Below are 26790 nucleotides of genomic sequence, written 5' to 3' on the forward strand. Positions count from 1 at the left end.
TGATCATAAACTTATGGCCGATTTACATTACTCCCATAAATGATGCCAGTAGCATAGCGACACGTCGCCAGTTCCGCAATGCCAAGCGCGAAAGTAGCGTATAATGTAAGACGTCGTGGTAGAAGGTATAAATATATATATGTAGTAAAGTAAACCCCGAAAACCATGAAATTAATAAATTGGTGCATTTTTAGGGTTCCGGAGCCAAAATGGCGAAAACGGAACCCTTATAATTTCGTCAAGTCCGTCTGTCTGTCTGTCCGTCCGTATGTCACAGGCATTTTACTCGAAAACTACAAGATGTATATCAATGAAATTTGGAGTAAGTACAGATGTCTTGTCAAAGCCGATATTTAGTTTTGTAGTTAAATTACAATAATAAATATTTATAGGGGGGGCACTCCATACACGTAACAGAAATCGAAAAAAAATTTTTAACTCGCATCAACGTGTGGCATATAGTTCGACAGCTCTTTTGAAATGATAGTAAGGTTTCTCAAAAACTTTTTTGATTAAGTGAATATTTCCGGAAATAATCGCTCCCAAAGTAGCAAAAATTGTGTCCCCCCCCCCTCTATCTTGTAAACCGTTTGTCCAAAAAAATATGGAATGGTAACGCTTAACAAAAATGTACTGCGCTTCTGAACAAAATAGTGCCGTGAAGATACGCTCTTTTTCAGGTTTTATTTTAAGACTGTGTTTTAATTGTATTATAACGCACATAATATTACTAGTTTTTTTTTTCGTAATGGCTACGGAACCCTATTTTGGGCGTGTCCGACACGCTCTTGGCCGGTTTTATTTTATCTGCGGTAGAGCGACTGAGCGGGCGATTTTTAGCGCGTACACACGCACGAGCTCGTTGGGCTAGTGTGTACGCACCAATATACGAGCTATGCGTGCGACTAACCGTGCGGTTTTAGCGCGCCGTCTCTTGCTCAAAGCTCATTGAAATTCAACACACAGCTTTCTTGCACTATATAAGCGCCTAGTAACGAGGCTTCAAAATCAAGAAAATTTTGCATTACAAAAAGCGCGATTCAGATAAGATAAAATACATTTTTTGCTGTGGTACCGAGTTCCTTAGCTTCGTTCGGACCAATACGGACATAATAAATATCAGACGTCAAAATTATTTTTAGGTTATTTATAATTTGTTTCGACGTCGGGTTCTTTTATAATGGCAGATGAAATCGTTGAAAATAAAGACGAAATAAAGAAAAAGCACAAACGAAGTCTTAACAAAAATTATGCTGTTAAAAAACGGTTGCCTGTGCGACCTATTGATGGTGAAAATGTTGTATTTATAACGAAAAAGACGAATTTTAAGGTAGGTTGTGCAATATGTTGTCGTAAGTTATCAAAACAACAATTATAAGATTGTAAGTTTCATTATGATTACAAGTTATGAAAATGAGTACTAGTTATGTTTTGCTTATTGATGATTTCCACGCGTTTCCTATTTTTGCCATAATCTCTGTAACGATTACAATTTCAGGCCCAACTTGATAAGTGTTGTGATCTTCTAACGAAAGGCGAGAAAGAAATCATACTGCACGGCCTGGGGGCTGCTATACAGCGTTGCTGCAATTTGGCTCTTCAATTAGAAATAATTTTCTCAGGCACATGTCAGATTGAAGTCAACACTGGCACTGTAGATGTTGTAGGTGAGTAGAAATTACTTTGTATTTAATCATTGTATTGTTTCATCTTAATACTTAGAATAGGTCTTACCTACATAAGATATTATTGAAGTTTGAGGTTAAATAGTAATCAAACTCAACAAATCTCAAGCAGTGATCTTAACCAAAGCCCATTATAGCTATAGCTGTGCAAGAAGCAGGGTAAACATTTAGACCTCAGCAAGATAACAATTGAATAAATCACTTAGTATTTTATGCTCTGAAGTAGTGTTGGATCACAGTATAATGATATTCTGAATGTTATGAGCACTGCAAGTTGAACAATATTTATATTCTAAGGTCCAATCTGATTTAAACTAAATTTTACCAAAAAATAAAAACCTCTCACCATAACTTCTTACTCAGTCAATTAATGAGCAACTTGATCTAAGTGTGTTTATACCTGCTGAGCTGGCAATGTTGCATTTTTGTTAGTTTTTCTCGATTATTCCATAAAAATTGAATGAAAATTAATAATGTTGTCAGATAGAACACTTCTTAATATATAAGTTAATGTGTCTACTCCAATAATTATTCAAGATGAACTTTTATATTCCTTAAAAACAAATTAATGCTATGTATTAAGTAGTGTTCTATCAGAAAACATTTTTAATTTTCATTTAATTTTTATGGAATAATTGAGAAAAACTAACAAAAATGCAATGTTAACAGCTCAGCAGGTATAAACACTCTTAACCAAAATAAAATGTTTACCCCCTGTTTGACCATCCATTGATTAAGTTTATTTCACAGATAAATAAATATGATGCCCTGTTTGTTTTATTTGAATAGGTGGAGACGGCATCACATTTTTCGGCCATATAAAATTAATCAATGGTCGGTGAAACAGCCCCTTAATGTCACTTGTGTACTGGCATCCAATTTGTTTGTATAAACTGAAAAAACATGAATAATTTTCTGTAATAATTTTTTATTCAGATGATTTGGAGCCACTGACTGATGACTTGGACTTTGGAGCCCAAGTGAGACATTCTTCTTCTATTCACATTCGCATATTCAGAACTGCAATGCTGGGAGCGAACCAGTAGAACAAGATGTTTTTCACACTGAATGAAATTGTGCAGTGGATAGGACTGACAGTGTTTGAGATATGGATAAACTTGATCACCATCACAATATTCTCAGTGCTGTTAGCCTTAAAGATTGATGGTATAGTGAGCAGTGCCTGGTGGACAATATTTGCCCCATTGTTTGTAAGTGATGCAATGAACGCTTACTTTTGCTGTATTGTCTGCATCAGAATGAATATAGAAAGTTCTTACAAGGCCTCACTGTATAGAGCGTCTTGGAGTGCAATATTTCTTGGACTTACATTTGTATTTAAATTCCTTTTGTGTAGGAAGCTGCAGGGTGATTCTGCTATTGAATACAGTGAAGTGTTTGCTCCCTTATTTATTTTATTACAGTTAATAGCAGTAAGAGCTTGTCAACTTCATCAATAGCAATGTAATGTAAGAGGAATAACTTTATAATAATAAACTGTATTTTTTTCATACATTTCCATTTATTGAATCAACTGACTGAATTACAATTTACTTGGACAAGAATGGGTTGATTAAAATGTAATTCCCTGTACATCTTACATAACCAATACTGGAAGAGCCCAAATATTTTGGTAATTTAATTGGTCACCTTTACTGTCAATTTAGGTTCCAGAAATTTGGTATGATGATGAGCAAAGTGTTGAGGAGTTTTCATTACAATTGCAACCATAATGTGTGACACAACTGATTAAGTTAGGAAATAATTTGGTGCCTGCCAGTGCTGGTTACATAAGATAATAATGGGGAACAACGGAAAAAATAAGTACCACTTAAGTTTAAGTTGACATAAACATAACCTAAGGCAAAATGCCCAGACAATCTGAAATACCTATAATTAGTTTTTTTCATTATTTAATTAAACATATTAAATATTCCACCTCTAGTTTTCTTATCATCAGTTCCAAAAGCGAAATTGAAATTGTTTCCTCCACTTTGTTCACCTTCAGTATTAGCCGAATCTGGTGCAGTTATCTTGCCAAAAAAGGAAAGACCAGTTTTACGCAAACCTAAAACAGTTAACATTTTTGGTAATTGCGCTAATTGATGAAGATTTTGTTTATGAAAATAAAGTCTAAAAGCATACCTGAAAGAAAATTTGGAACTTCTTGTGAAGTAATGTCAGGCTTATCATTAGTTGGGACAGGCAAATCAACTTTTGGAGACAATAGAAGGCTTGAATCTGAAAAATAAATCTTTCACTGATTATATCTTACATTTTTACTGTCTTATATTTGTTTTGCCTATGAAGATATTGTAGGTATGGCTCAGATCAACTCAGTTGATCGAAATTTTGTGTTAATACAACAAATTTTATTGTTATTAAGTATTTGTGTTTGATACATTGAGGAAAGTCTGCATCCTCATCTTCTAGTCCAGTTGTACTAATTGAGACATCCAGAGAATCAGGTATGCCATTTGCACCATGACTGAACAAAAGTCCTGTTACTGGATTTCCATTAGTTCGCGCTTGTTTAACCTGTAATTTTTAAATATATATTTATGTATTTGTTCTTATTCTCAACAAATTTTGACAATATTTTTGTGTTCGAGGGTATGATACCTTTACACTGGGTACGTTTTCCTCAGTAACTTCCATCTCATCAGACTTATTTTCAGCTTCTTCAGTATCGTTGACCTGTGTTGGCTTATCACCATCAACTTCGTTTTCGTTTGTTTCAGTTATTTCTGTGATCTTTGCTTCGTCTTTTTCGAAATATGTTCCCGAAATGGAAGGCAGCTCCTCGTCACTAAGTTTGAAATAATTTGATTTAACAGATTCTTCATTCTTCTGAAAATAATATTCCAAAAATTAATCAAAATTGTCGAAAAAAAATTCTCATAGGTACATACTGTTAATTTTCCTATAATTATAACTTACGCGTGTAACTGTATTTTTGCCATAAACAAACTGAGGCGATAAATCTAAATTGTGCTTCTTTAAAATCATGTTTTTAATTTTTGTAAAGCTCTCATCGCTTACTGCGCTGACTTCCAAAGGGCTGTTACTGTTAGCTGTCGAAAGTGTGTCATTTGGGTCACCATCAATATCTATGGGAACTGCTTTCTTTGCTTCCGTAACTAATTCTTGCATGGTAATCGGTAATTCAAACGAAACTTTCTTCTTCTTTTCTTGAGAACTCTAAAACATATGTATTTTATTTAAAAACTTTAAAGTCAGGCTTGTTCAAGAAAAATAGTTGGTATTTACTAGCTACTACTCTTTCTACTACACTTTCAGTGTTTTCTAGGGCTCTAGCAAAAATGAGAATTCATTCAGAGCTCATTTATTAGTAGAAATTTAAAATTTAACTATTACTCTTATTTGGTCTAGAAATCCTGATGGTGGCATCAGAATATTGTCAGCACTTGAAGATGTTATATCTATTTCTTTAATCTGCACACCCGGAACACTATCAGTAGCCTGTAATTTTGCAACGACATAGTATTAGTAATAACCTAAACTAACTGTAAAACCTTATGTACGTTTTCATATAAACGTTGTCTTTTAGGCACCTTTTCATTGATGAATTCAGGTGGACCCTCTATAATTTTGTTCCCATTACCAGTAATAACATCGATCCCCTTTAAATTATCCAACTTAATATTTGTTACCAAATTGTATGCTTCGTGTTTGTTGAGCTTTATATCATCCAATATGTTAATTAATTTGCGCTTAGAATAATTTTCACGTTTGTCGTATTTAGTTTCGTCGGCGTAGTATTTCTCTGGTTGATTGAAGTAACCAGAAGTGTATTCATCTCGTTTATTATCCATTACAGTATCATTGGAGCTAGTGCTTCCTGTAATTGCTTCTTTTATCGGGCTAGTAGCAATAAGATCACATTTTTTTATCTAAAACAATAAAAAAAATGTAGGCATTCGTTTTTGAAATAGATACTTAAATACTTAATTCTTTAAGCATTGCAATCCTTTGTATTTTATAAGACTTGATTAGACCTACCCACCCGCGAAAATTGAGATGAAAAAACTTTTTAACAAAAAAATTGAAAAGCAAAAAATAATAAACCTTTTTTTATTTAACCTTAATCTAGGTACTAGTTTGAAGTCGGTGCCTGAGCACGAGCCAACAGGAGTGATTGAAGCCCAATATAGTAAGTATGTAGGTGAGGCTGACGACTATAGGCCCACTCCTGCTGGATCGTGCTGAGACACCGACTTCAAACTAGTACCTCCTAGATTAAGGTTTATTATTTTTTTCTTTCCAGATTTTTCGGGGGTTAAATTTTTTCTTCAAAGGTTTTTATTTTATACTTTTTTCCTACAGTTGGGCATTTTTTTCTTTCAAATGTATGTAGTACTAGCTTCGAGGTATACCCTATCCAATAAAAAAAGAATTATCAAAATCGGACTACTCTGTAAAAAGTTATACCTGGTCATGCATTACAATCAGTGACTGATCAATTAATCATCCCCTGTTTTCCTATCCTTAGGATAGATTTTTTTTTCAAATTATAACGGGACCACCCTCGGGGTATACACTCCAATAAAAAAAGAATTCTCAAAATCGGACTACTCTGCAAAAAGTTATGCGTGGACGCGTCGGCTTGAGAACCCTCTCCGTAATTTTCGTCGGTTAAAAAGTACCAAGAAGTATAGTACATATGGGTATAGGTATATGTATGTATTTTATAAGAGAGTGAGAGGAATTATCTACCTACTAAGTTCCTTCTTCCTTCTAAGTTTGGTACGTTCAGCAGTAAATCAAAGATAATGAACATTATTGCATTAATTAATATACCTAAACACAGTCGAGGTCAAAGATATCTTTATACCTACTTCAGTACCTTGTCGCTGTCACTTCTTGTGTGAACTTTTTATAAAATTGTCAGATGGTATACATACAATGACAAAGATACTTAAGAGTAGGTAAATATATCTTTGTCCTCGTCTGTACCAAGTACCTGATCTAGTTTGACGCTTAACATGTCCAAGTCAATATTCATGAGTTGCAGTTTTGGCATCTGAAACAAGCGAGCTTTGTAAAACTTATTCGCCATATTACAAGTTCAGTAGTGTGTCCATGTCTCCACATTTAAACTTACCAGCGTATCTGCATTGTTATTGAAGTTTGGCCAATCATTATCAACTTTTTTATTGCCAGACAATTTTGAGGAGATAGTTTTTATTTTTGGATTGGCACTGATACAATTTAATGTATCGTTATTAACAGAATATGCAGTATCCTCCTTGTTAAGTATCTGGTCAAACTGGTCATTTAATTCTTTAAATTCTACAGTCTTTCTGAATATTTTATCCATTGTTTTAGGCTGCTCATGTATTAAATACTCAGCTAATTCTATAATACGTTTTTTATTCAATTCAGATATAATCCCATCCTTGATTTTAATCTCATTCAAAAGCTCTTTCGATTCGTTTTCAAGAATCTGAATATTTCCAGTTAGATCTTTTGTTTTTCTGTTCGCTTGCAGCCAGTTTCGCACAAAACCAATGCTTTCATATCTATTTTTGGAATGTTCCCATAACTCTTCGTATTTCTTTTCTCCTAATTGTATGCGTCCTATGTTTTCTTGAGTTCTTTCCTTGGCTAGTTGCCACTCCTTTTTCAGTTCAACGTTAGCTGATTTTATGCTTTCATATGCAAGCATCAAGCTGAAATGTAATCATTATTTGGCGGCCTGACTGAATAGAATATCCACGAAACATTATGCATGTCTTTAATTATCTAAGTATGCATGCAATTAAAGGTATGTACGGGTCCATTGGTATAACAATTTAAAAAAAAATAAGTATCAAAGTCCCATTTACCTACGGCCCAGTAGGTAAATACATAATTTTGCAAGTCTGTTTGTTTGTTACTGTTACCACACCACCTCTAAACCGCTGAATCGATTTAGATGAAATTCGGTGTACAGATAGTTTGAGTCCCGCGAAAAAAAACATAGAATAGTTTTTATCCCGGAAAATTGCATAGTTCCCCCGGGATAGCGATAAATGAATTCTACGCGGGCGGGTTCACGGGCAACTCCTTAATAGTATGTTAATTTTTTGTAGTATTCAATATAAAAGCGCCTATATGATCAAATAGCAATAAAAACCATTAATAATCATAATGAATAAATATTACACAGATTGTTTAAAACATGGATTTATATATTAAATTATACTTTCATTTAAGCATAACATTTAATGTTATGCTTTCCTTAGAGGTGCGTCATCCATAAATTTCTAACGATATTATCGGTGATTTTTGTAAATGTATACATAACATATAGTATCTTTAAAATCCCATGGAATAGCGAACTAGCCTATTTTTGTCTTTCCACAAGGCGGAACCGCAGAATATCTAATTTTTTTACTGTAGGTACCTAGTAGTCAAACGAACCTACACATGTACAAATGCAGGACACAGGCAGTTATAAAGTTGGTAAGTACTTAATTATTTTACCTTTTTATTTCTTGCTCAGCATTTTTTATTTCGGCCTCCAATTTTAAATTGTCGGAGCTTATAAATTTAGAAATTTCTCTTTGGCGATCAAATTGCTTTTTAAGTCTATTCACTAGCAGCGTTTGGGCTGAAATGTAAGTAAACGAAGTTAGTTTTACTTTCAATTAAACAGGTAATTTTGCATGTGATAGGTATTTATGTTCTCTAATATATAGGCAGATAAATAATAATATACAATTAGTGTGAACTATTATGGATAGGTACTTGCTTAACGGTGTAAGGATCTTGCTAAATAAAGAGCTCCAATAAAATTATGCCAAGGAAACTACCTTTAATACACTGATTCGAAAGAATAATTTTAACTTGAGATTCGCCAACTACAGCCGAAATCTTTTCAATAGCTTGCACATCATTAGACTCCGCTGCCATGTTCGTAGGTGGAAATGTAAGTTATTTAGAGTATAAATACTTTAGTTATTTCACTTATTTATTCTTTAGTTATCTAGGTATAATCTTAACTTCAATTTCAAACTGAAAAACCAATTTTCACGCAGCCGCTTGCCTCAGATATGGCGGGAAAGTTTTTTTTTTTTTGTTTGTAGTAGGTATTTCAAGATACGGCCCTTCTTTGTTAAGGCATAATGGATATTTCCTAATGAATACTTTTGAAATACAGTGGGTAAGGCGCAAATTCTGCCGTGTTTTACACTGGGAATAAAATTTGACAGATTGAAAACTTTAAAAAGATTTATAGAAAACAAAAAAATACTGTTTTGTTAAAAATATTTATTTTTCATACTTACTCGGTTGAAACACGGTGTACACACAGCATTACATTAGTTACTATAGGGTTGCATCCTTTCAAAAGTAACTACTTACATACAATACCTACTAAGATATAAAGCTTATAACCTTTGGTATCGCAGACTGTTTTCATTCCATTGACGACCGGATGGCCAAGTGGTTAGAGAACATGACTACGCAGCTTGAGGTCCCGGGCTCGATTCCAGGCCGGGGCAGATATTTGTATGAATAATACGAATGTTTGTTCTCGGGTCTTGGATGTTTAATATGTAAGTATTTAAGTATGTCCATAGTACAAGCTTTGCTTAGTTTGGGACTAGTTCAATTGGTGTCAGTGTCCCATGATATTTATTTATTATTATTTCTAACTTTAACTTACAGTCAACTACAAAGATTACGGTCTAAGTTACAAAAATATGAATACACGACTTTAATGTGAACTCAATGAAATCGCGTATACATGTTTTTGTAACTTTAGTCATATCGATGTTTTCATAGTTGACTGTACTCTAAGAGCCATCGCGATTAAACTAGTTATTTACGAAAAACGGCTCCAAGTTAGTTTATCCGCTGTCTCGATGCGACCCTCGATGTCACAAACTCTTAAACATTTTTATAACATCCGCGTTTTGCGTCATAGTTAATGGTACAGTCAGTAGCAGAAGTAGATGAGCAGTTGTGGTGTTCAAAATGATCTAAACATTTTCTTATTACCTTGGCAGTAGTCGTGCGTGTCATCATTGTGTAGATCATTTTGAGCACCGTAACCGCTTATGCAATTCTGCTGCTCACTGTACCATTACATTAGGCACATTACTCACTATCTACTACTACACTATCATCCTGATCGATCTGAACTGGCGTCACTGAAAATCAGTGTCGCGAAATTCTCTTCAGATCTTTTCGCGACACATAGCTGAGTGGCGGCCATTTCGGCTGGTAGGATTAGGCATGCATGTGTGTGTATATTAAGTCAGTGTTTCTGTATGTGTATCTATTTTATCACCCAATAAACCATTTTTATTCTTCAATTCCAAAGATTCCAGAAAATAAAATATTTTGAAACGGCAATAAAACCAACATTAAAATACCTAAAATTTATTTAACAAAATAGTGTCATACGGTTATTAAAAATAACAGACATAAAATGATAATTTGCAATACAACCTAGCATCCTAATTAAACCAGGTACTTTTCATAAATTTATCCCACTAATAAAATTAAAAAGGACAAACAATGACGAATGCAGCACAAAGGAATGTTGGCTAACTAACTGTAGTGGTCACACGCGTCGTTGTGCGAGCTAGCTGCTTACACTGCTCCTGGCGGGAACAAACATTTATTTACATTTTATCATTACGAGATTTAAATTACGTCAACTGATTGCTACCACAGTGTAAATAGCTAACAATTGGCACTACATTTTATCATTAATTAATCCACCAAACGAAAACTTACACGTATTCATCCTCACTATTTATTTATACAACAATTGTAATACTGTTAGAAAAAAAAAACTTTTAGTCAATTATGTTGATTGTGTTCCTTGTAACGTTTACGCTTAACACATGATCAAATTATGGTTTTCTTTTTGAATACTTACTAAACACAGAAAGGTAATAACAGTGCTCTGTATGCATGTACATATATCTACTTACATTTCTATTGCGAATTTGTAATATACATAGTATTTTCAAAACAAGAGTACTAGTCTAAGGGTCTAAAGGTTGTATTGGAATCGGCACAAAACTAAAACTGCACCGTAAAAAAGTAATGTTGAACAAAAATTAAGTAGTAATCGACATATACTCCTTTTATGGAAACACTTACGTTATTCTGCTAAAATGGAACCAAATAATAATAAATTAAATTCATTTGCTATTTCGACTTTGGTATGAGTGACTGGGCTATTTTATTTACAAATTAATTTAGGTCCTATAAAATTACTAGTAAGAATACAGTTTTTAAAACTCACTAGAATTACAAAGCACTTTTGGAACTAAATGCAGAATAATTAACAAGATCGTTTCGAACACAAATCTAAGTATTTTATAATAAAATCTAACGGCGACGAGGAATGTCTACCCAATTTAATAGTTACGAACATAGAATCACGCGAGTGTCAACGAAGGGAACAAATCAAAAGCACATCATTCTGGAATAACTTAAATGTAATACTTAAAAATACGAACGTATCAACTTTACCTACTGGGTCCCGCTTTAAAAATTATAGTATTCTTTACATTAAATAAACGTAGTTTGTACCGCCAACATTCACTAAGTGCTCGATCGCCGCGCGAGCACGCAGAGAGAGATCACTGGAAGTCGCGAGGCTCAGCGCCGCGGCCGCTTCTACCTGCGAGCTGCGCGCGCGGCGACCGTCCATCGATACGCGCAGTCGAACGGTCGAAAAGTTTCCGAGATAAATAGTTTCGTCATGGCTGTTCAACGTGGAACGTGACCGATAACCCTCTCGGGCTCGGCGGCGCGGCGGCGCGGCGGCCCCGGCCGCGAGTGTGGAGTGTGGTGTGTCGCGCGGGCGCTCATTAACTGTACGGCTGGAGGATCTCGGTGAGCAGTCGGGTGAGGCTGTCGATGCCGGTGAGGAAGCCGCAGTCGGGCCCGTGGTGCGGCGTGGCGGTGGCGAGCGGGGACTCTGCGGCGGCGCCCGCGAACGCCGTGTGCGCGAAGTCGATCATGCGGATGTCGACGCGCTCGTCGGGCGGCGGCGTGGCGGGCGCGGGCGCGGGCGGCGGCGCCGCGGGCGCGGTGCGCGCGCGCTTGCCCAGCTCGGGCGCGGCGGCGGGCGACGGCGGCGAGTGAGCCCCCTCGCCGCGCCACGACTCGCTGCTGGTCGACGAGTACGCCATCCAGCTGTCCGTGGAGTCCGGGCTGGGCGGCTGCCGGCGCGGCGAGTGCCCCGAACCACCCACCTCGCCTTCCTCGTACCCACCCATTGTCTCCTGAAACACGACATTTATATATAGGTTACATTAATGATCATTTGTCCAACCTGTCTGAAGTTGTGATGAAGCATTTATATTTTTGTTATGAATGTAAACTAATAAATAATTGGTTGGCTGTAATTGGTGAACATTAGATAAGCATCATGGGCATTAGTAAAGCAGTATTACCTCAGAGTGTGGCGTGAAGGGCTCTCGTTCCCGATCACTAGAGATGCCGTCGTGCAGCGTGGACATGTCAAAGTGCGAGCGCGGCGCGTCAGCTGAACTGCTGGACGCGTCCGCAGAATAACCACTGGCTTCCTCCGAGAAGCCCGGCACGTCGCCCTCGTACACTATCAGTAGGGAACTGGAACAGAATAAAACAGGTTAAATACAGCTTTTGTTACTGTACAAAACGATTCGATCAGGAAGCCATGGATAACCGGTAAAACAAAATTATTATTTTTGTCTATTTTATAAACGCCAGGACGAAATTCACTTAAAATCTAATTGGTAGAATTACTTTTTGCTGAACACGCACACATACACATACTTAATAAATGTAACAGTGAGTGAAAGAAGAAAGAAACAAATTAAAGTTACAGAATCTAATAATATAGCTATTATTATTCACCAAAAAAAACAAACACTACGCCTGCCTTTAATTCTGAACAACGTACAGAGGAGAAGCTTTAGAAACGGTGTCTGAATAGACCACTAATAAAATTACACAGAAAGCTGTCGTCGGCCGGCAACGCAAAACAGTTCTGTCACTCGAAATAATACCAGAAGAATGTATTGAATCAGGCGTTACTTTGCGGAGCTCCATATCAATGAACTGAAAACAATTACGTTGTTATCCGCGACCTATGATAGCTACGTCTATGCAACTAATGTATGTTCGCGCAGATCCTCCGTCTCACTGTAAGAACACAAATCCAACTATCACCACCACCACAATTCACTGACGCGTTCCGAACTCAACCAGAGTTCATCCTCAAAGCAACATAACCGCTCTCGCGGGTGGGCGAAGTTTGTAATTGTTTTTAGTTCACACCAGAAGAGTTTGCTGATCTTGAATAAGTATGCTAGACTCACCAAGAATAGAACCTATAGCTGGTCTGCTTGGCGATAGCTCGCCTCAGAGCGTCGAGCCGCCTCAGCGCTTGGCGCACGACGCGCGCGCGCGGCGCCGCGCCCGCCGCGAAGAAGTCGGCCAGCGCCTCGCGCAGCCCCGCCTCCGACAGCGCGCGGCCCCAGTACTTGTCGCGGCGCACGCACGCCCCCGTCTCTTGCACGTACACCTGGAACGAACGGTAACGTAAAATCAGAGGCCGTACTGTCTTCTCTGATGTTCGCATCATGTGACAGAAAGAAGCATGTTAGCCTCAGGTTATTCCAGGGAACCAATGGTCCCGCACGAAGATATTGATTGATAGCATTTCTACAAAAAAACAAACTAGAGAGAACTGCATCGACCAGACTCTTGAAATCCTTACTTCTCTCTAAACCCTGTTTGTCTGTTTTCTCTTCACGCTTAAACCCAAGAACCGATTTAGATTAAATTTGGTATGGAGATAGTTTGAGACCCTACGACAGATACAGGATAATTTTTTATTGCTGGAAAATTGTATGAGTTTCCGACGCTTATAATATAATACCATAATACTCGTACCTACTAAGCTGCAAAAAATCTGGCTCTTAAATTTATGCAGTAATGGGTAATTTTGTATGTAGAGTGGGCCAAATTTTGTGCCGCTTAGTATAATAAGTAGCAGCACTGCTGAGCTACTATTTCACGAGTAGATATTGCATTCGAAATTATTTTGAAATTAAAGCAGTTGGTGGGTAGTGTTTGGGGAAAAAAAATAAGTAGAAAAAATTCACTTATACATCTTAAGTATATCTAGGTATATAGTGGAGGATTATCATTTTTCTTCGCATGTTCGAGGAGTGACGTGGCGTTTTAAATCGGCTTTACAGCCGTGTCATAAAACGAATGGAAAACTCAGTCCGATTCACTGTCGTCAAGTATCATGTTTGTTCTCATAAAATATAGCTTTCTTTTGTTGAGCCATAAAAATATTGTAACATGATATTGCTGGTATTGTTGGTTATTTATTTAGTACAATAAAGAGTTTACATACATACATACAATGCTAGCCAAAACACCTCGTGCATAGCACCATACTCGCAAAATCTTTATGACCTAGCTTTATGCAATAATAAACCGTCAGTGCCTGCCTATAAAGTCTGCAGCTTTCCAGTTCTAAATAACCTTGAGATTGTTTCACCTACTACTTTCTACGATCTATGATACTCTCCACGATCTGTGATAGCATTGTTATTAATTTATTAATGATATTATCAAATCGCTAACAAATAAAATCTTACTGCAAAAAACGAGAATTATCGTAGTCAGGTGATAAAGAACATAATATATTTCACTTTAAGATAACATAGAAAGAGTTAATGATTGAGTAAATAATGTTTCTAGGAAAATCCAAATCGATTCACTACGGCGTAACCCCAGTATATAGCATATTTTTATTTACTCGCGTCACTTCGTAAATAAACAATTTTTATCATCCATAACCCATAACATACCTATAATGACGACCAGATGGCCTAGTGGTTAGAGAACCTGACTTCGAAGCTTGAGGTCCCGGGTTCGATTCCTTTGTCGGGGCAGATATTTGTATGAAAAATACGAATGTTTGTTCTCGGGTCTTGGGTGTTTACTATGTATTTAAGTATGTATCTATCTATATAATTATATTTATCCGTTGCTTAGTACCCATAACACAAGCTTTGCTAAGCTTACTTTGGGACTAGGTTATTTACTTTTTTTTAATGAAAAATACGATTAGCGTTTCGCTTTAGTACACAATATGTTTAATCCTCATTTACACATGAAGCTGTATAAGTGTACAAGCAACCTTGAACCCTGAACGACTAAATTAAGAAAAATAAACAGTCACAAGTAGGTGGTAAGTGTCATTGACTTGAATTGACTGTAACGCTATTATCACGTATGGATCGTTCTCATATTCCAGAGCCCGTGTACACATTACTTTACGTGTAAGAGTTTACAACTTTAGAGTTGAGTTGAATAACTGTTAGCAGTTATAGCATCTGGTTTACAGCAAGTAACTATGTATAATTAAATAATATAATTTATAAAAAAATTACTCGTTAAAACCCTGCTTTCAATTAAAAAAAAACCGCAACAAATCGGTTCACTCGTTAAAGAGCTACGGTGCCACAGACAGACATACAGACACACAAAGCGGTCAAACTTATAACACCCCTCTTTTTGCGTCGGGGGTTAATAAGTAAAATAGGAGAATTCACACAACAACATTTATGAATTGATCAATCACGCATTTGACGTTTGGTGGAAAACATCTACGTCGAGTAATAATGCAAACATAAGACATTATTTAACAGAACAGACACGTGCAATCCAAGTACCCATTTGGACGTTTCTAACGTTTGTAAAGCGATTTTATCGCAAGGTGGTAAAGTTAAACTTTATGTCGCCAGCTGCCACGTCTATTATTAAATCGCTTGTGTCTGTGCCTTTCTACCTAGCTTGCGGATCAAGGAATAGAAAGTTTAGGACTGGGTACTGCTATAATATAATTGTGTAAGTCAGGAAACAAATGCCGTGAGTCGCTGTAACACACACTCGTAAACATAAAATGTACTCATGTAATAATAATAAAAGCTCTAGTTTGAGTTGCTTTACTCTCCCTGCCATGGGGTGCGCCGGTGACTCCCAATATTTCTGTTACAGTCACAAATATTTTCGAATTTCTTCATTTTGAGGTCGCAGTGTCCGCAGGCATTTCTGTGACTTTCTGCGCGGCACACGAAATCATTTGGGGTACTCCTGCGACTCCCATAGCTTCTTGAAATTGGAAAGCCTAACGTATATTTGGCAGGGAGAGTTAACTTGCCAACAGTGAGTGCTGGTGACTAACACTGTGAAGCTTATCTGCTTATTCAGTGACCTTGTTAATGTGTAGATAGGTAAAGTATAATATATGGATTTTGATAAATTAAATCGCTTCGCGTGTGGTGAAAATCCGCAATTTAAACTTACGCAGGTATTTTAGGTACTCACTTATTTGTTTATTTTTAAATTTAGACAGCTACAGTTCACAATTTTAATTAAGTTAAGTAGTATATCTTTCTATACTACAAACACTAATGGAATGAAAATTGCTGTCACTGAAGCTTATAGATCTAGGATGGGGATTACGCTCTCTTAGCACCATCATAAGCGAAGTTTAGCGTCATTTGGTCACATCTTAATAATTATGCCCTATAGGAAAATTAACATAGGAACTAACCTGCATGCCACAGAGTCGGACCCCTAACGATGCAGACGTACTGGCAGCGCACTTGGCTATTTGCTTGGACCGTTTCTCTGCGCTGGCGTCGTCGCCATGTTGCCGCGTCCCCATCTTCAAATCCAAGATGCAAGGCCGCCGGTACGACGACGTGATGTTCTCCATCATCAGGAAATCTAACAACAGAAAAGCTGCGTCAGCTACGAGCTTGCGAGACTCGATCATCAATACGTTTAATTTGTTCAATTATTCTCATAAGGCCCACGTCAAATTTTGTAAGTAAATGTAGATATTGCTTTGACGTATGTACCCTTTGTATGGTGGGCCTTACGAGGCTAAGAGAAATTAGTAGCGTAGTATTAGTAGGAGCGGTTAAAATGATTATGCCTCTGTGCCTTAATTCCTCTTGGTGTAATAAGGAATATTTTTTGGAACATTACTGCTAATTGTTGTGCCTGCGGTGAAATAACTAAATCACGGCACAGCCGTGACTACACATGACGAGCGACGCGATGGACGTCTTCTCTGTCCATTGAGCGACTGATATGATCGCAGCATAAATTGGTCTGGTAGCAAACGTGATGAACAAACAAGACTCGCCGCGCCACCGGTCGCGCGCATGTGTCATACTTCCTGGCGGTGATATGGCGTCGCATGGAATTCAAACTCACATCGAAAAAATGTACGAAATTGTACGCTAGTTAAAAAAAATTGTACTACCCGTAGCTACGAGAAAACAGTGATCAATTTGTGTGTGAAGTATGCTTCCTGGCGGGCGCTATATATTTCACTATATAGCAGTCGTGTTTTCAAATTTCTTGTGAATCAGAAAAAAATTACGAAAAATCTACTAAATTGCACGCTAATAAAACAAAACCGGCCAAACGCGAGTCGGACTCGCGCACCGAGGGTTCCGTACAAATATTTTTATTATATGATGTAACTAAAAATTCATGCTTTTCGCAATTTTTCCTTTATCTGTGTTATAGACGTTGCTTTGTACAGTCACCAGCACCAATATCTGACACAACAAGCGTGCATAAATATCTGATACGACTCTATTTCTAGGGCCGTAAGGACGTGTCAGATATTTTTGCACGCTCCGCTGTGGCAGATATTAATGCTGGTGACTGTACCAAATATCAAGATTCTGATTTCGCGTGAAGTACCCTGTAGGTTTTGATTCCCTTGCGAGTGTCGAAAATTTGCAGCATAAACGGCTGTATCTTTTGATTGCATTGGCTTAGAAGTTTGATTTTTTCATAGCTCTAAGGGACAGTAGACCTGAGTATTTGATATAAATTTCAGCTTGATACCTCCATACGTTCCCGAGAAAATGGGTCTTGACAGACGGACGGACGGACGGACAACCAAGTGATCCTATAAGGGTTCCGTTTTTTCCTTTTAAGGTACAAATCCCTAAAAAAGAGTAGGTACTACACGTAGAAAAAAGAAACGCTTTAGAACCTGAACTTACACACATTATATATATTATCTCAAAAATTATGCCAAGCTTCCATAATGCTTTAGCTTATATATATACTGTGCCACTACCCATCAGCCTGACTCAATTCCACTTGGGAATATTTATCGATGACTTCATGTGTTTATTGTTTAATTCCCCATTTGAAGTTGCTCAAGCAATCACAAATAAGGCGGGCATTATTAAAGTGGCACTATTTTCTATTGGTACCTAAACGGCAGAGCCTCCGTTTGAAAAAGGTGGTTTGCGTCATTCTTAGCATCCATCGATGACTCATTGCTGCGCGATAAACAAAACACCATTCGTGCAAAGTGTACCTATATCGATCGATCATTTGATATAAAATCACGCGTATTCATTCATACATAAGCCAATGACTTTACAGTGAAATAAATAAATTTTAGTTTAGATTACATTGCGTGGCTAGTGTATAGATAAAAAATAATTGTTCATTTATTTCCTTTGAAATTTTACATTTCACATTTATTTTAACAACTTTAGCGTTAATTAATTAACATATCAAACTTAAACTGATAATCAATAGATAACTATTAATAGAATTGTACGTGCCATAACTTTGTGATCTCTATTAAAGTAAAGTGTACCTAACATTGAATATCATGCATTGCATAATGTACGTAACTTTTATAAGACTTAAGTAATAACTATTTTATCTAAGAAAGTCGTATTTAAAACCGATGTTTCAAGCACTTCGTTATTACCTAGTTCATTCATGCAACAGTCCCAAATATATTTATTGCTGCATGTATTCAAAGTACGGCATGGTATTGCAATTGCAGTAATAATATTTATAAACTTATCCTCCTAACACCCAAGTCAAATTTTTGATTTATGAACATCAAACTTTATGTCATTTATGATAGAGTTTGATTTTAAATTACAATAAGTCCTTTATAAAGGACTCTGGGCGTTAGGAGGTTGTTTCGACATTTACTACTCGTTTATAGAACAGATAAATGATTGATGAACGACAATGATAAATGTCGAAAAATACCCCTAACCTAGTTTTCTGAGAAAACACGCAAAATCGGTTTGCACGGTACTTTGCACGTAATACAACGATCTTTAGTACGAACATTTTAGAACACAATTTAGCATCAACCCGTGAAGAGATGAAAATAACTGTCTTATCGTGTTTCGTCATCGGATTACGCGATCTCGTGTTTTTATGACAAAGATTATTGAAACCAGCTGTTGTGATCGAACGTTCCGGTTGTTTCAAACCCTGCGGTCGATAATACCGCATGAAATCGCTAGTTACCAAGTGCCGTTCGCGTGATTGGAACACGCCAGTGTAGTATTTAATATGAGGGTGGATGTCAAACTTGTCAGGGCTGTACTCACATTGCTTATTAGAATTGTCCATGTGCGCTATGCTCATGAGCACTTCGCTCGCATTGCCATTCCGGTGAACTTTAAATCTGCAACAGGAAATGCCGTTTTAGACCTCTCCGCCATTAGCGCAAACGGTACCGTGAACAATAAAGAAATAATGAAACACAGTGATGGTGTAATCTGTTATATTGTTACATTGCAATCAAATTATCATTACCACGACTGGGCGACGCGAGTCACATTCGGTGGCGCGGTGTGACGGGCGCGCCGGTCGCGTTAGTGGGATATGTAATATGCGTATGAATAAATGGCGACGCCGGGGGCCGGTCGGGTCGTCAAAGCTTCTGAAATATGATAAAGGACACATGACAAGTGTCGAGGAGTGGCCGGGGCCGACGCGGCCGGCGGTGCTATACGCACTTGAATACGTCGTCGCGCTTGCGCTTGCCGCCCAGCGACTGCTTGCGGCCGTTCTCGTCGCGGAAGCAGGGCGAGTAGCGCTTGTCCGGCTTGCTCCCACCCGCCATGGATGCCTGCATCACCCCTGCAACAAACAGCCTGCCCATCACTATATGCACACGCACACACACAAACGTATTCAAATAACACTTTCTCAGTCAGCAATTACTTTTCTCGAAAAAGATCAAGAAATTGACGATCAATTATTTGAGTGAAATAAATTAATCAAGAAGCGTTTCGATGTTCGTCACGGTCCGTCTAAGAATCGCCAGGGACTTTGAAGACAGGCGCTAGCGCCGTTCAGACATGTGCCGAAATCGAGTAAACTTCTTCTCTTATTTAATGATTTCGTTGTAAAATCAATATGAACTTACTATAGTGCAAGTTGGCAGCATTAATTTTGATGATACAGTGAAGATTTAAGGTTACATTTTAAAAGGGGTTTGTATATCTTTTGTGATGTTTTTCTTGTGTATTGTGTAGTGTAGCGTTCATGTTTTAGGAAATGTTAAAAGTGGTGTTTCATATAGGTGTTTCGGCGTATGTGTGCGTGTGTGTATGTCAGTGTGTTGTGTGATGGTCGTGAATGTAGTTTAAGTAAAGGTTTACAAACCCAAAATGTAAATTTACCGCTATAGGGCGCTATTAGGGGCGGTAGTGTCGAGTGCCGCCGGAGCCGCTCCGTCCGCCGCTGCGCCGCAGCCCTTGCGACAACAAGGAAACTAATATTTTGTTCCTGACCCCAGGCCCGCTCCCGCTCCCGCTTCCGCTCTCGCAAACCCGCCCACCCGCGCTCTACCGAGAGGCATGCCAACCGAGATACTAAAGCTGTACATACTAACAATGTACATCAAATCGTATCTATTACGACGCGACGTATCGTACACGTTACGGCATTACTTATATGTAGGTACTTACGTATAAGTCGTAAACGACATTCAATCGTAATTAAATTGGCAATACCACGACGCAAACTGTCACAGGCTTTGGCTAACTTTATAACGTTACTTAATTCCACTTTTATCGTTTTTTTTTTGCTGATTTGAACTAGGAACATAATTTTAAGGTAAGTGACATATTTTATTTTTAATAGTAGCAGTTTTAATTAGTGCAAAGTAAACTTTAAAAAAAAGATGTTTAAAATCATTTTCTTCATAGCCCTAATGGCTTAATAACGATTTAGCAGTTTCATACATTATTCTTCCCCCCAAATGTTACCTGACTTTACTATTCCTTCCAATAAATTATCGGATCATAGGTAATATGTTTTTCGTCGCTCAAATAAGTTAGGGTTTCTATTTTAACGTAAAGTTTGGTATAAAAAGGACAAATTATGTTATTAAAAATAAAAAGGTAAAATTGTAAAAACAGTATGCACTATGAATTATTGGAAGTAGATGATAAAAAAATCTGGTCACACTTGGGAGAGGTTGGAATGCCAATACTAATGATGTATGAAAATGGTAAGCCCTGTCGCTTCAAATGAAGCGAGATAATTTACGTAGACAATAAGGACTGCATCAATAAAATCAATGTTAAAATGCAACATATAAGTAATTATTGCATCAAGTACCCATAAGCGGTGGCGGGTTTGCTGTCATCGACAAACACACGGTCTTACACACTCATACTCAATAAATGATGGTCACGATCAGTTGAGCAATAAGGAAAGAGTTTGTATTTGCATTATTCTACAGTTGGCCTTTGTTTTACAGTTTTATGCAGTGCTACGGTATCAAGTGGCGTGGCGATTAGATTGTTATCGGAAGTGATGATAAGATTCCGCGTAGAAGAGTCGACGCACGAATGTACATATAAATAGCGAATATAAAATATTCGAAAAACAAGTTACGGATACGTTCCAGTTTCAACTCTAAATTAACGGAGGCAGACAACACGCATTCCAATGTATGAATTCCGATGTAAGTATTTGTCTGGGACATGCGACCCGACCGTGCACTCATAAAGCTGTCAACGTTCTAGAATCATACATTCTAAAAATATGAATTTCCTTAGTGCTCCAAAAATGAAATAACATCAAACAACACAATCGAAGTTTAAACAAAAACGAGGCATTGACAAAACGGTTTTATTAATATTAATATATAAAACAAAAGTGATATGCAATGAATGATAATGATGCATTCAGCGAATCGTAAAAGCGTTCCGGGCAAATACAGTTCAATGGGGTAAAGGGGGGATGCTCACCTTTGTATCGGGGCACGAAGCTCTGGATGTCTTCGGGAATGTTCATGTAGAAATGCAGCTCGCGGATGTTGAGCGGCTTGATAACTGTGCTGTCGTTGAGAACCAGCAGCCGCGTGTGCCCGCCCACCTGCGCCAACACACCACCATATACACTACACGTCACTAGGTACACCACGAACACATCGCTCACACTTCAACCCTAAGCGAACGCATTAAAACGGTTAATCCTATCCACAATCTACACCTAGCTCACCGTCGTCATTGCCAACGGCGCAGGCACTTTCCATGATGCCCGATACGATCATTTTCAGTTTACCTAAAGATATGTTTATACTTTGCACAACAACATAACATAGTAGCAACTATCGGTTCTAAATGCGTTCTACAAACAAGTGGTTCGTTCACTTTTGAATCAAAATACCAGATGTTACTATTGTCCGTGTTCGAATGGTCAAATTGAATGTGTCGTCACAGAATTGACGTCATGTGATAATAGTAAACAAAAAGCGTACAATTATAAATTGACTGATATCCGCAAGCCTTGAGCTGCAAACAAAGTGTTGCCAAACAATTATTATCAGATAAGAGGACAATGTGCCGAAAACATATAGCGAATGTTAGCTTTGCAGCACAACATAAATTCGCAACTGCGATACTATGGTGCCAGCAAAACATGTTTGTTTCATATCAAAAATGTTATGAAAGAGTTAAAGAAGACCTAATTCGTGAAATTGCTTTGTAGAAACCAGGTGTATTTGATCTACAATACCGGGTTCTAAGAGCACGTAGCGATTGCGTCATTACTACAGTTCGGTAGTGGGTATATTGGATATAACGTCCTGCCTAAGCACTCACGCAGCGATTTAAAATAACACCAATTTCACGAAGCTACGCAAAAAGCTTATCATGTTTGAATTAAAACAAATCAGCGATTCCTGAATTGCTAAGACGATCCAAAAGATAGACTGATGACTGATAGTTACAGCATGTTTCAGCTTTTTGTTGATAATAGATCTCACTCAACTAAAACGGGTTACGTGTTAAGGTAGTCCGATTTAAATACCTTGCATGGTACTGTACAGACTATTGACCAGTCAATGTCCAGCTTCTCTGCCAATAGAGCGTTCATAAAACTGCCCTTTGTCACAAAACAGGTCGCATATAGCACACAAAACGTGATAAAAAGCGGTCGACACGCGATCGTATTAAACAGGGCCGGGAACATAATAAGTAAAAAACGCGGACGGCTGTGCCGTTGACCCTCTCCACCTGACCGCGCGCCCGAGGACGCTCGAGGCCCGGCCAATTGCTTATAAAGCCCTGTCTACCCTATCAATTCTCTGCCTCGGTGCTAATGATTATGGGAAATGATGTTCCGCGATTTAAAGTGAGTAGGGACCTTTTTTTCTCGGTAGAATGGTACAATCAATTTTAATCGAAGTAATAAAAAAAGCAAATTTAAAAGCAATATGACGCGTTATGATACTTTTATAGCATATAAAATGAATCACTCTCGTCGTTCTGTCTTAGCATTCCAGTGTCTGACTGGTCTATCATCACCCTGAAAGTCAAAATATACTCTTAAGGCTATTCTAGCAAGCTCATACATGGTAGGTTACAGTGTTCCGTCTTGGAGTTCCAGTATCTAGCTGCCGAATCCATGGTCAGATGAGCTCGATGGTACCATATTATTGTACTGTCATCTGGAATACGCATAATACCCAAGTTTCGTATCATAACAACAATAACAAGTCGGCGAAAATCAAGTTGAAAGATTCCGTTACATTTATAGTACAGTGGAATCCAGTGGAATCTCTATAACTCTAACATACAGTGGAATCTCTATAACTCTAACCTCGTTAAGTCGTAATTCTCGGTAAGTCGCAAAAAAATGCCATTCCCTAAATACGCAATATCGAATTATTTATACTTAGTAACTCGAACAACATGTTATTTCCCTGCGAGGTATTGATGTACATAACCTAACCTAACACAGATGTTAGTTTTGTTCATTATTGGTCACTTGAATCAGTATTTATTTGGCTGTTAACTAGCAACAAGATTTTAAAGCATCGATATCAAATAAAGAAGCTATATAGAGCAGCAATTAACAATTACGAACTTACATTGAAAAATGTAATGATATCGAGGAGGTTTATTGTATGAACTTAAGAAAGTAATTGATAAAAAATCTGCAAATTGCTTAAATCAAAAGAAACAGATTTTCTGTAGTTGCTTGTAAAGATTACTTGATTCATATGTAATTTGTTTTAATAAATATTCTTTTAAACTGCGGCTATATCGAAATTTTATCAGTTAAAACCCTTCATATGTGAAGATTCTTGTTAAGTCGAAAACTCATTAACTCAATTTTTTTAGCATTTCCCTTGACATTCGAGTTATCGAGATTATACTGTAGTCACAGCTTACATAAACGTGTTAAAAAGAGTATAGAATCTGAAAGAATGGCTCTATCTCATCAATAAGAGTCTCGTTCTCAAATATAACTGAAATAAAATTATGATCCCATATACGGAATAATATATACTATCAATATCTTCCTAAACGAAAATATTTTGAAAGTGCGTCCATTGAGTTTCTAGTATAAATAGTAACTTCTCGATCTCCAAAGTAAATAAAGCGCTATAAAGTCGGCTCCGTTGCCAAAATATCTCGGCTGTCCTGTATCCTCTGGCCGGTCTAACAGGGTCAACTCTTATTTCAAAAGTAACACAGGGTGAAGTGAAGGGTCAATCCACGGTGACTCGCGTTACTACATAGTCACTACAAATGGCAAGCTTGTCGTATATTTCAAATCTATTGCTGCCTATATCGAAAACATGATGTTAATATCACAAAGGACATCAGTGTGAATAATAAATCGAAGTACCTTACCTCCAACAAATTATTAAAATCGAAAAAAAGTGAAAAATAACTCAGTGACTCGCGTTTAAATGAACTGGACACGGGGTTTTGTACCTTATACGTTTATTGATTTCCCTTCGATTTTTGATTTGATGAATGAATTAATTACTGACAAAATAACAAAACAATGACATAAACAATGAACTGTTGGTTGTGTTGCTCTGAAGATGAGCTCTGCTTGAGTTCGAAACTTGTAGTGTGGTGGTGGTGATAGATGTGTGTGTGTGGTTTGTGTGTTCTTACAGTGTGGAGGTGGACGAACTGCATGAACACGCATATCTTGCACAAACGTAGCTATCATAAGGTCGCGGGTGAGCAAAGATTTTTTTTTAGTTCATTTATATGGACCTCCCCAAAGTAACGCCTGATTCAATAAATTATTTAAAATGAAGCACATCGCGCGATCGGCTTGCCTCAAGTGTGCGTTATAAACTCAATGAACTACTAATGTGCTACTACAGGTGCCAACCCCAGTTATCAGGTATCTACTCTGCTTTATCGCATCGGCCATGGCCATGGCATGTATGACATCCAGTGGTCAGACTCTCATACCCACCTGGAAAATAAAGGCAATAAATTACCTGGTTGTTGAGCGGCAACACATCCACCTCATGTCCGTCGTCGAGCGACAGCGCGGCAGCGGGCTGCGAGCGCTTGCGGTCGGCGCCGCGCCGCTCCGGCTCGCCCATGCCCCAGCCAAGAGAGTACACCATTACTTCGGCCGAGCCACCGCCGCCGCTGTCCACCTGCAACAACAAAGAGCTCGAATAAGACTGAGTTCAGACAGCCAACGTCGAGGAGTAAGTCACGTAACGTAGGGTCATCGAAAATTAGCCTGCGAAAGAGGCTAATTCTTTTTCATCTTTGTCAAATTGGTAGTTTTAAGGAGAAAGGAATTCGTTGATTCGTTCGGTCTCTTCTTTAATATGGAACCTTATATAAACCTTTTCCAACTAAAGACCCCCATTTTAGTCAATCTGTTTCCGACGGCACTAATGGACCTCTATTATTCGGTTGCGTAATGCGTAAGGCCAAGTCGCCCAAAGGAGCTATATCTACATGCAAATTACGTGGATCTTTACGTAACCTGAGATAAATGTAGTCGAGAGAGAACTATCGCGAAATTCAGGTTGAGCAAGATTAGAATCTGCACTGCAGTTGACAAGGTTGCGAAGTCTCTTTTGTCGTGTTATATACGTTCCCTTCGAGGGATTAAAGCGTAGAGACAAAAGTTCTCTTTTAAATACGACGCGATACGCTTTTGTGTACGACGATGAGTCAGGTGACGAATTAGGTCGGTAAATAATGTGAATCTACTTGGACAATAATATTATGATATGACGTATTCATACATATTCAAGTAGACAAGGAACATTCAAGTTGGCTTAAATACTCGGGGAATCTATGTAAAATACGTTAAATAATGTTGTCTTAGTAGTGTTTTCTGTACTGCTTACTATGTGTTGGTGTGCAATAAAGAGGTGTTGTATTGAAATGTATTGTATAATCAAAGGTCTTAATAAAATATAAAACGTGTGTCATTAAAGAGAACCAACCTAACTCGTTAAATTCCATCAGCTGGTAAACACAATAATGGAATCAGCCGACTGACCTTAGATACCAACACCGATCGCAATAATTGCATAAAAACAGAAGTTGATGCAAGAATAGTTCAAATTTCAAAGTTTCTTTTCTCAGATTTATTGCTCGTGATAGTTCACTTATCGGTCATAAGAATTTGTGTAAAAAGATAATACCTAGTAGAGTTCAAGAGCGAGATCACTATAGTTATCGCTGCGGTCAAGCCGAGAACAAAGAACCTATAAGTGGTTTAAGGCAGTGTTCCACGAGTCCAAACCGCGATTAATTCTAGTTTCATGCAGAACAATGCACGCGACGCGAGTTCGGGGAACCGGTGTGGATGAGCCGGTCCCATTTGACCGGTCCATGCCCTCGTGCTCTTTGAGACACTTAATCGTCTGGGAGCCACTTGATTTACCTTGCTTTTTTACCTTAAGGCGATCACGTCTGCATACAAATCGATGAGAATAATATTAAGTAAAAGATTGCTAATTTCA

General features: G+C 37.8%; 4 protein-coding genes across 10 annotated transcripts in view; 2 read left to right on the forward strand and 2 right to left on the reverse strand.

Moving 5' to 3' along the window:
* Positions 1-956: 956 nt before the first annotated feature.
* Rpp20 (ribonuclease P protein subunit p20) lies at positions 957-3621 on the forward strand. The gene is made up of 3 exons (XM_074100041.1): positions 957-1330; positions 1499-1667; positions 2622-3621. The coding sequence occupies exons 1-3, from the start codon at positions 1181-1183 to the stop codon at positions 2729-2731; spliced, it is 429 nt and encodes a 142-aa protein (XP_073956142.1). The 5' UTR covers positions 957-1180; the 3' UTR covers positions 2732-3621.
* Positions 2738-3621, forward strand: LOC141436919 (transmembrane protein 203). Its single transcript, XM_074100042.1, has one exon. It carries the CDS (start codon positions 2738-2740, stop codon positions 3143-3145), a length of 408 nt encoding a protein of 135 aa, XP_073956143.1. The 3' UTR covers positions 3146-3621.
* On the reverse strand, positions 3066-8756 carry LOC141436917 (uncharacterized). Of its 3 annotated transcripts, none has more exons than XM_074100039.1 (11): positions 8504-8756; positions 8175-8301; positions 6811-7378; positions 6670-6729; positions 5261-5599; positions 5064-5168; positions 4626-4886; positions 4308-4532; positions 4088-4223; positions 3831-3926; positions 3066-3753 (listed from the first exon to the last, which is right to left on the reverse strand). In XM_074100039.1, the coding sequence occupies exons 1-11, from the start codon at positions 8601-8603 to the stop codon at positions 3599-3601; spliced, it is 2172 nt and encodes a 723-aa protein (XP_073956140.1). In that variant the 5' UTR covers positions 8604-8756; the 3' UTR covers positions 3066-3598. The 3 variants fall into 3 exon arrangements, with proteins under 3 accessions (XP_073956140.1, XP_073956139.1, XP_073956141.1); XM_074100038.1 differs by having other exon boundaries at positions 4308-4535; XM_074100040.1 differs by lacking the exon at positions 5064-5168 and having other exon boundaries at positions 4308-4535; positions 5360-5599.
* Positions 8757-10060: 1304 nt separating this feature from the next.
* The window catches only part of Ip6k (Inositol hexakisphosphate kinase), a 47137-nt gene continuing 30407 nt past the window's right edge, over positions 10061-26790 (reverse strand). For 3 of the 5 annotated variants that reach the window (XM_074100622.1, XM_074100623.1, XM_074100621.1), the window contains 8 exons: positions 25294-25458; positions 21788-21914; positions 19541-19664; positions 19130-19206; positions 16282-16457; positions 13022-13227; positions 12113-12290; positions 10061-11941 (listed from right to left, as the gene is read on the reverse strand). In XM_074100622.1, the coding sequence (XP_073956723.1) occupies positions 11525-11941; positions 12113-12290; positions 13022-13227; positions 16282-16457; positions 19130-19206; positions 19541-19664; positions 21788-21914; positions 25294-25425 (1437 nt within the window). In that variant the 5' untranslated portion in view covers positions 25426-25458 and the 3' untranslated portion in view covers positions 10061-11524. Of the gene's footprint in view, positions 11942-12112; positions 12291-13021; positions 13228-16281; positions 16458-19129; positions 19207-19540; positions 19665-20192; positions 20281-21787; positions 21915-25293; positions 25459-26790 lie in introns of those variants that run through there. The other 2 variants (XM_074100625.1, XM_074100624.1) reach the window with 2 other exon arrangements.

Source organism: Choristoneura fumiferana, chromosome 17, assembly GCF_025370935.1.
Source record: "Choristoneura fumiferana chromosome 17, NRCan_CFum_1, whole genome shotgun sequence".
Lineage (NCBI taxonomy): Eukaryota > Metazoa > Arthropoda > Insecta > Lepidoptera > Tortricidae > Choristoneura > Choristoneura fumiferana.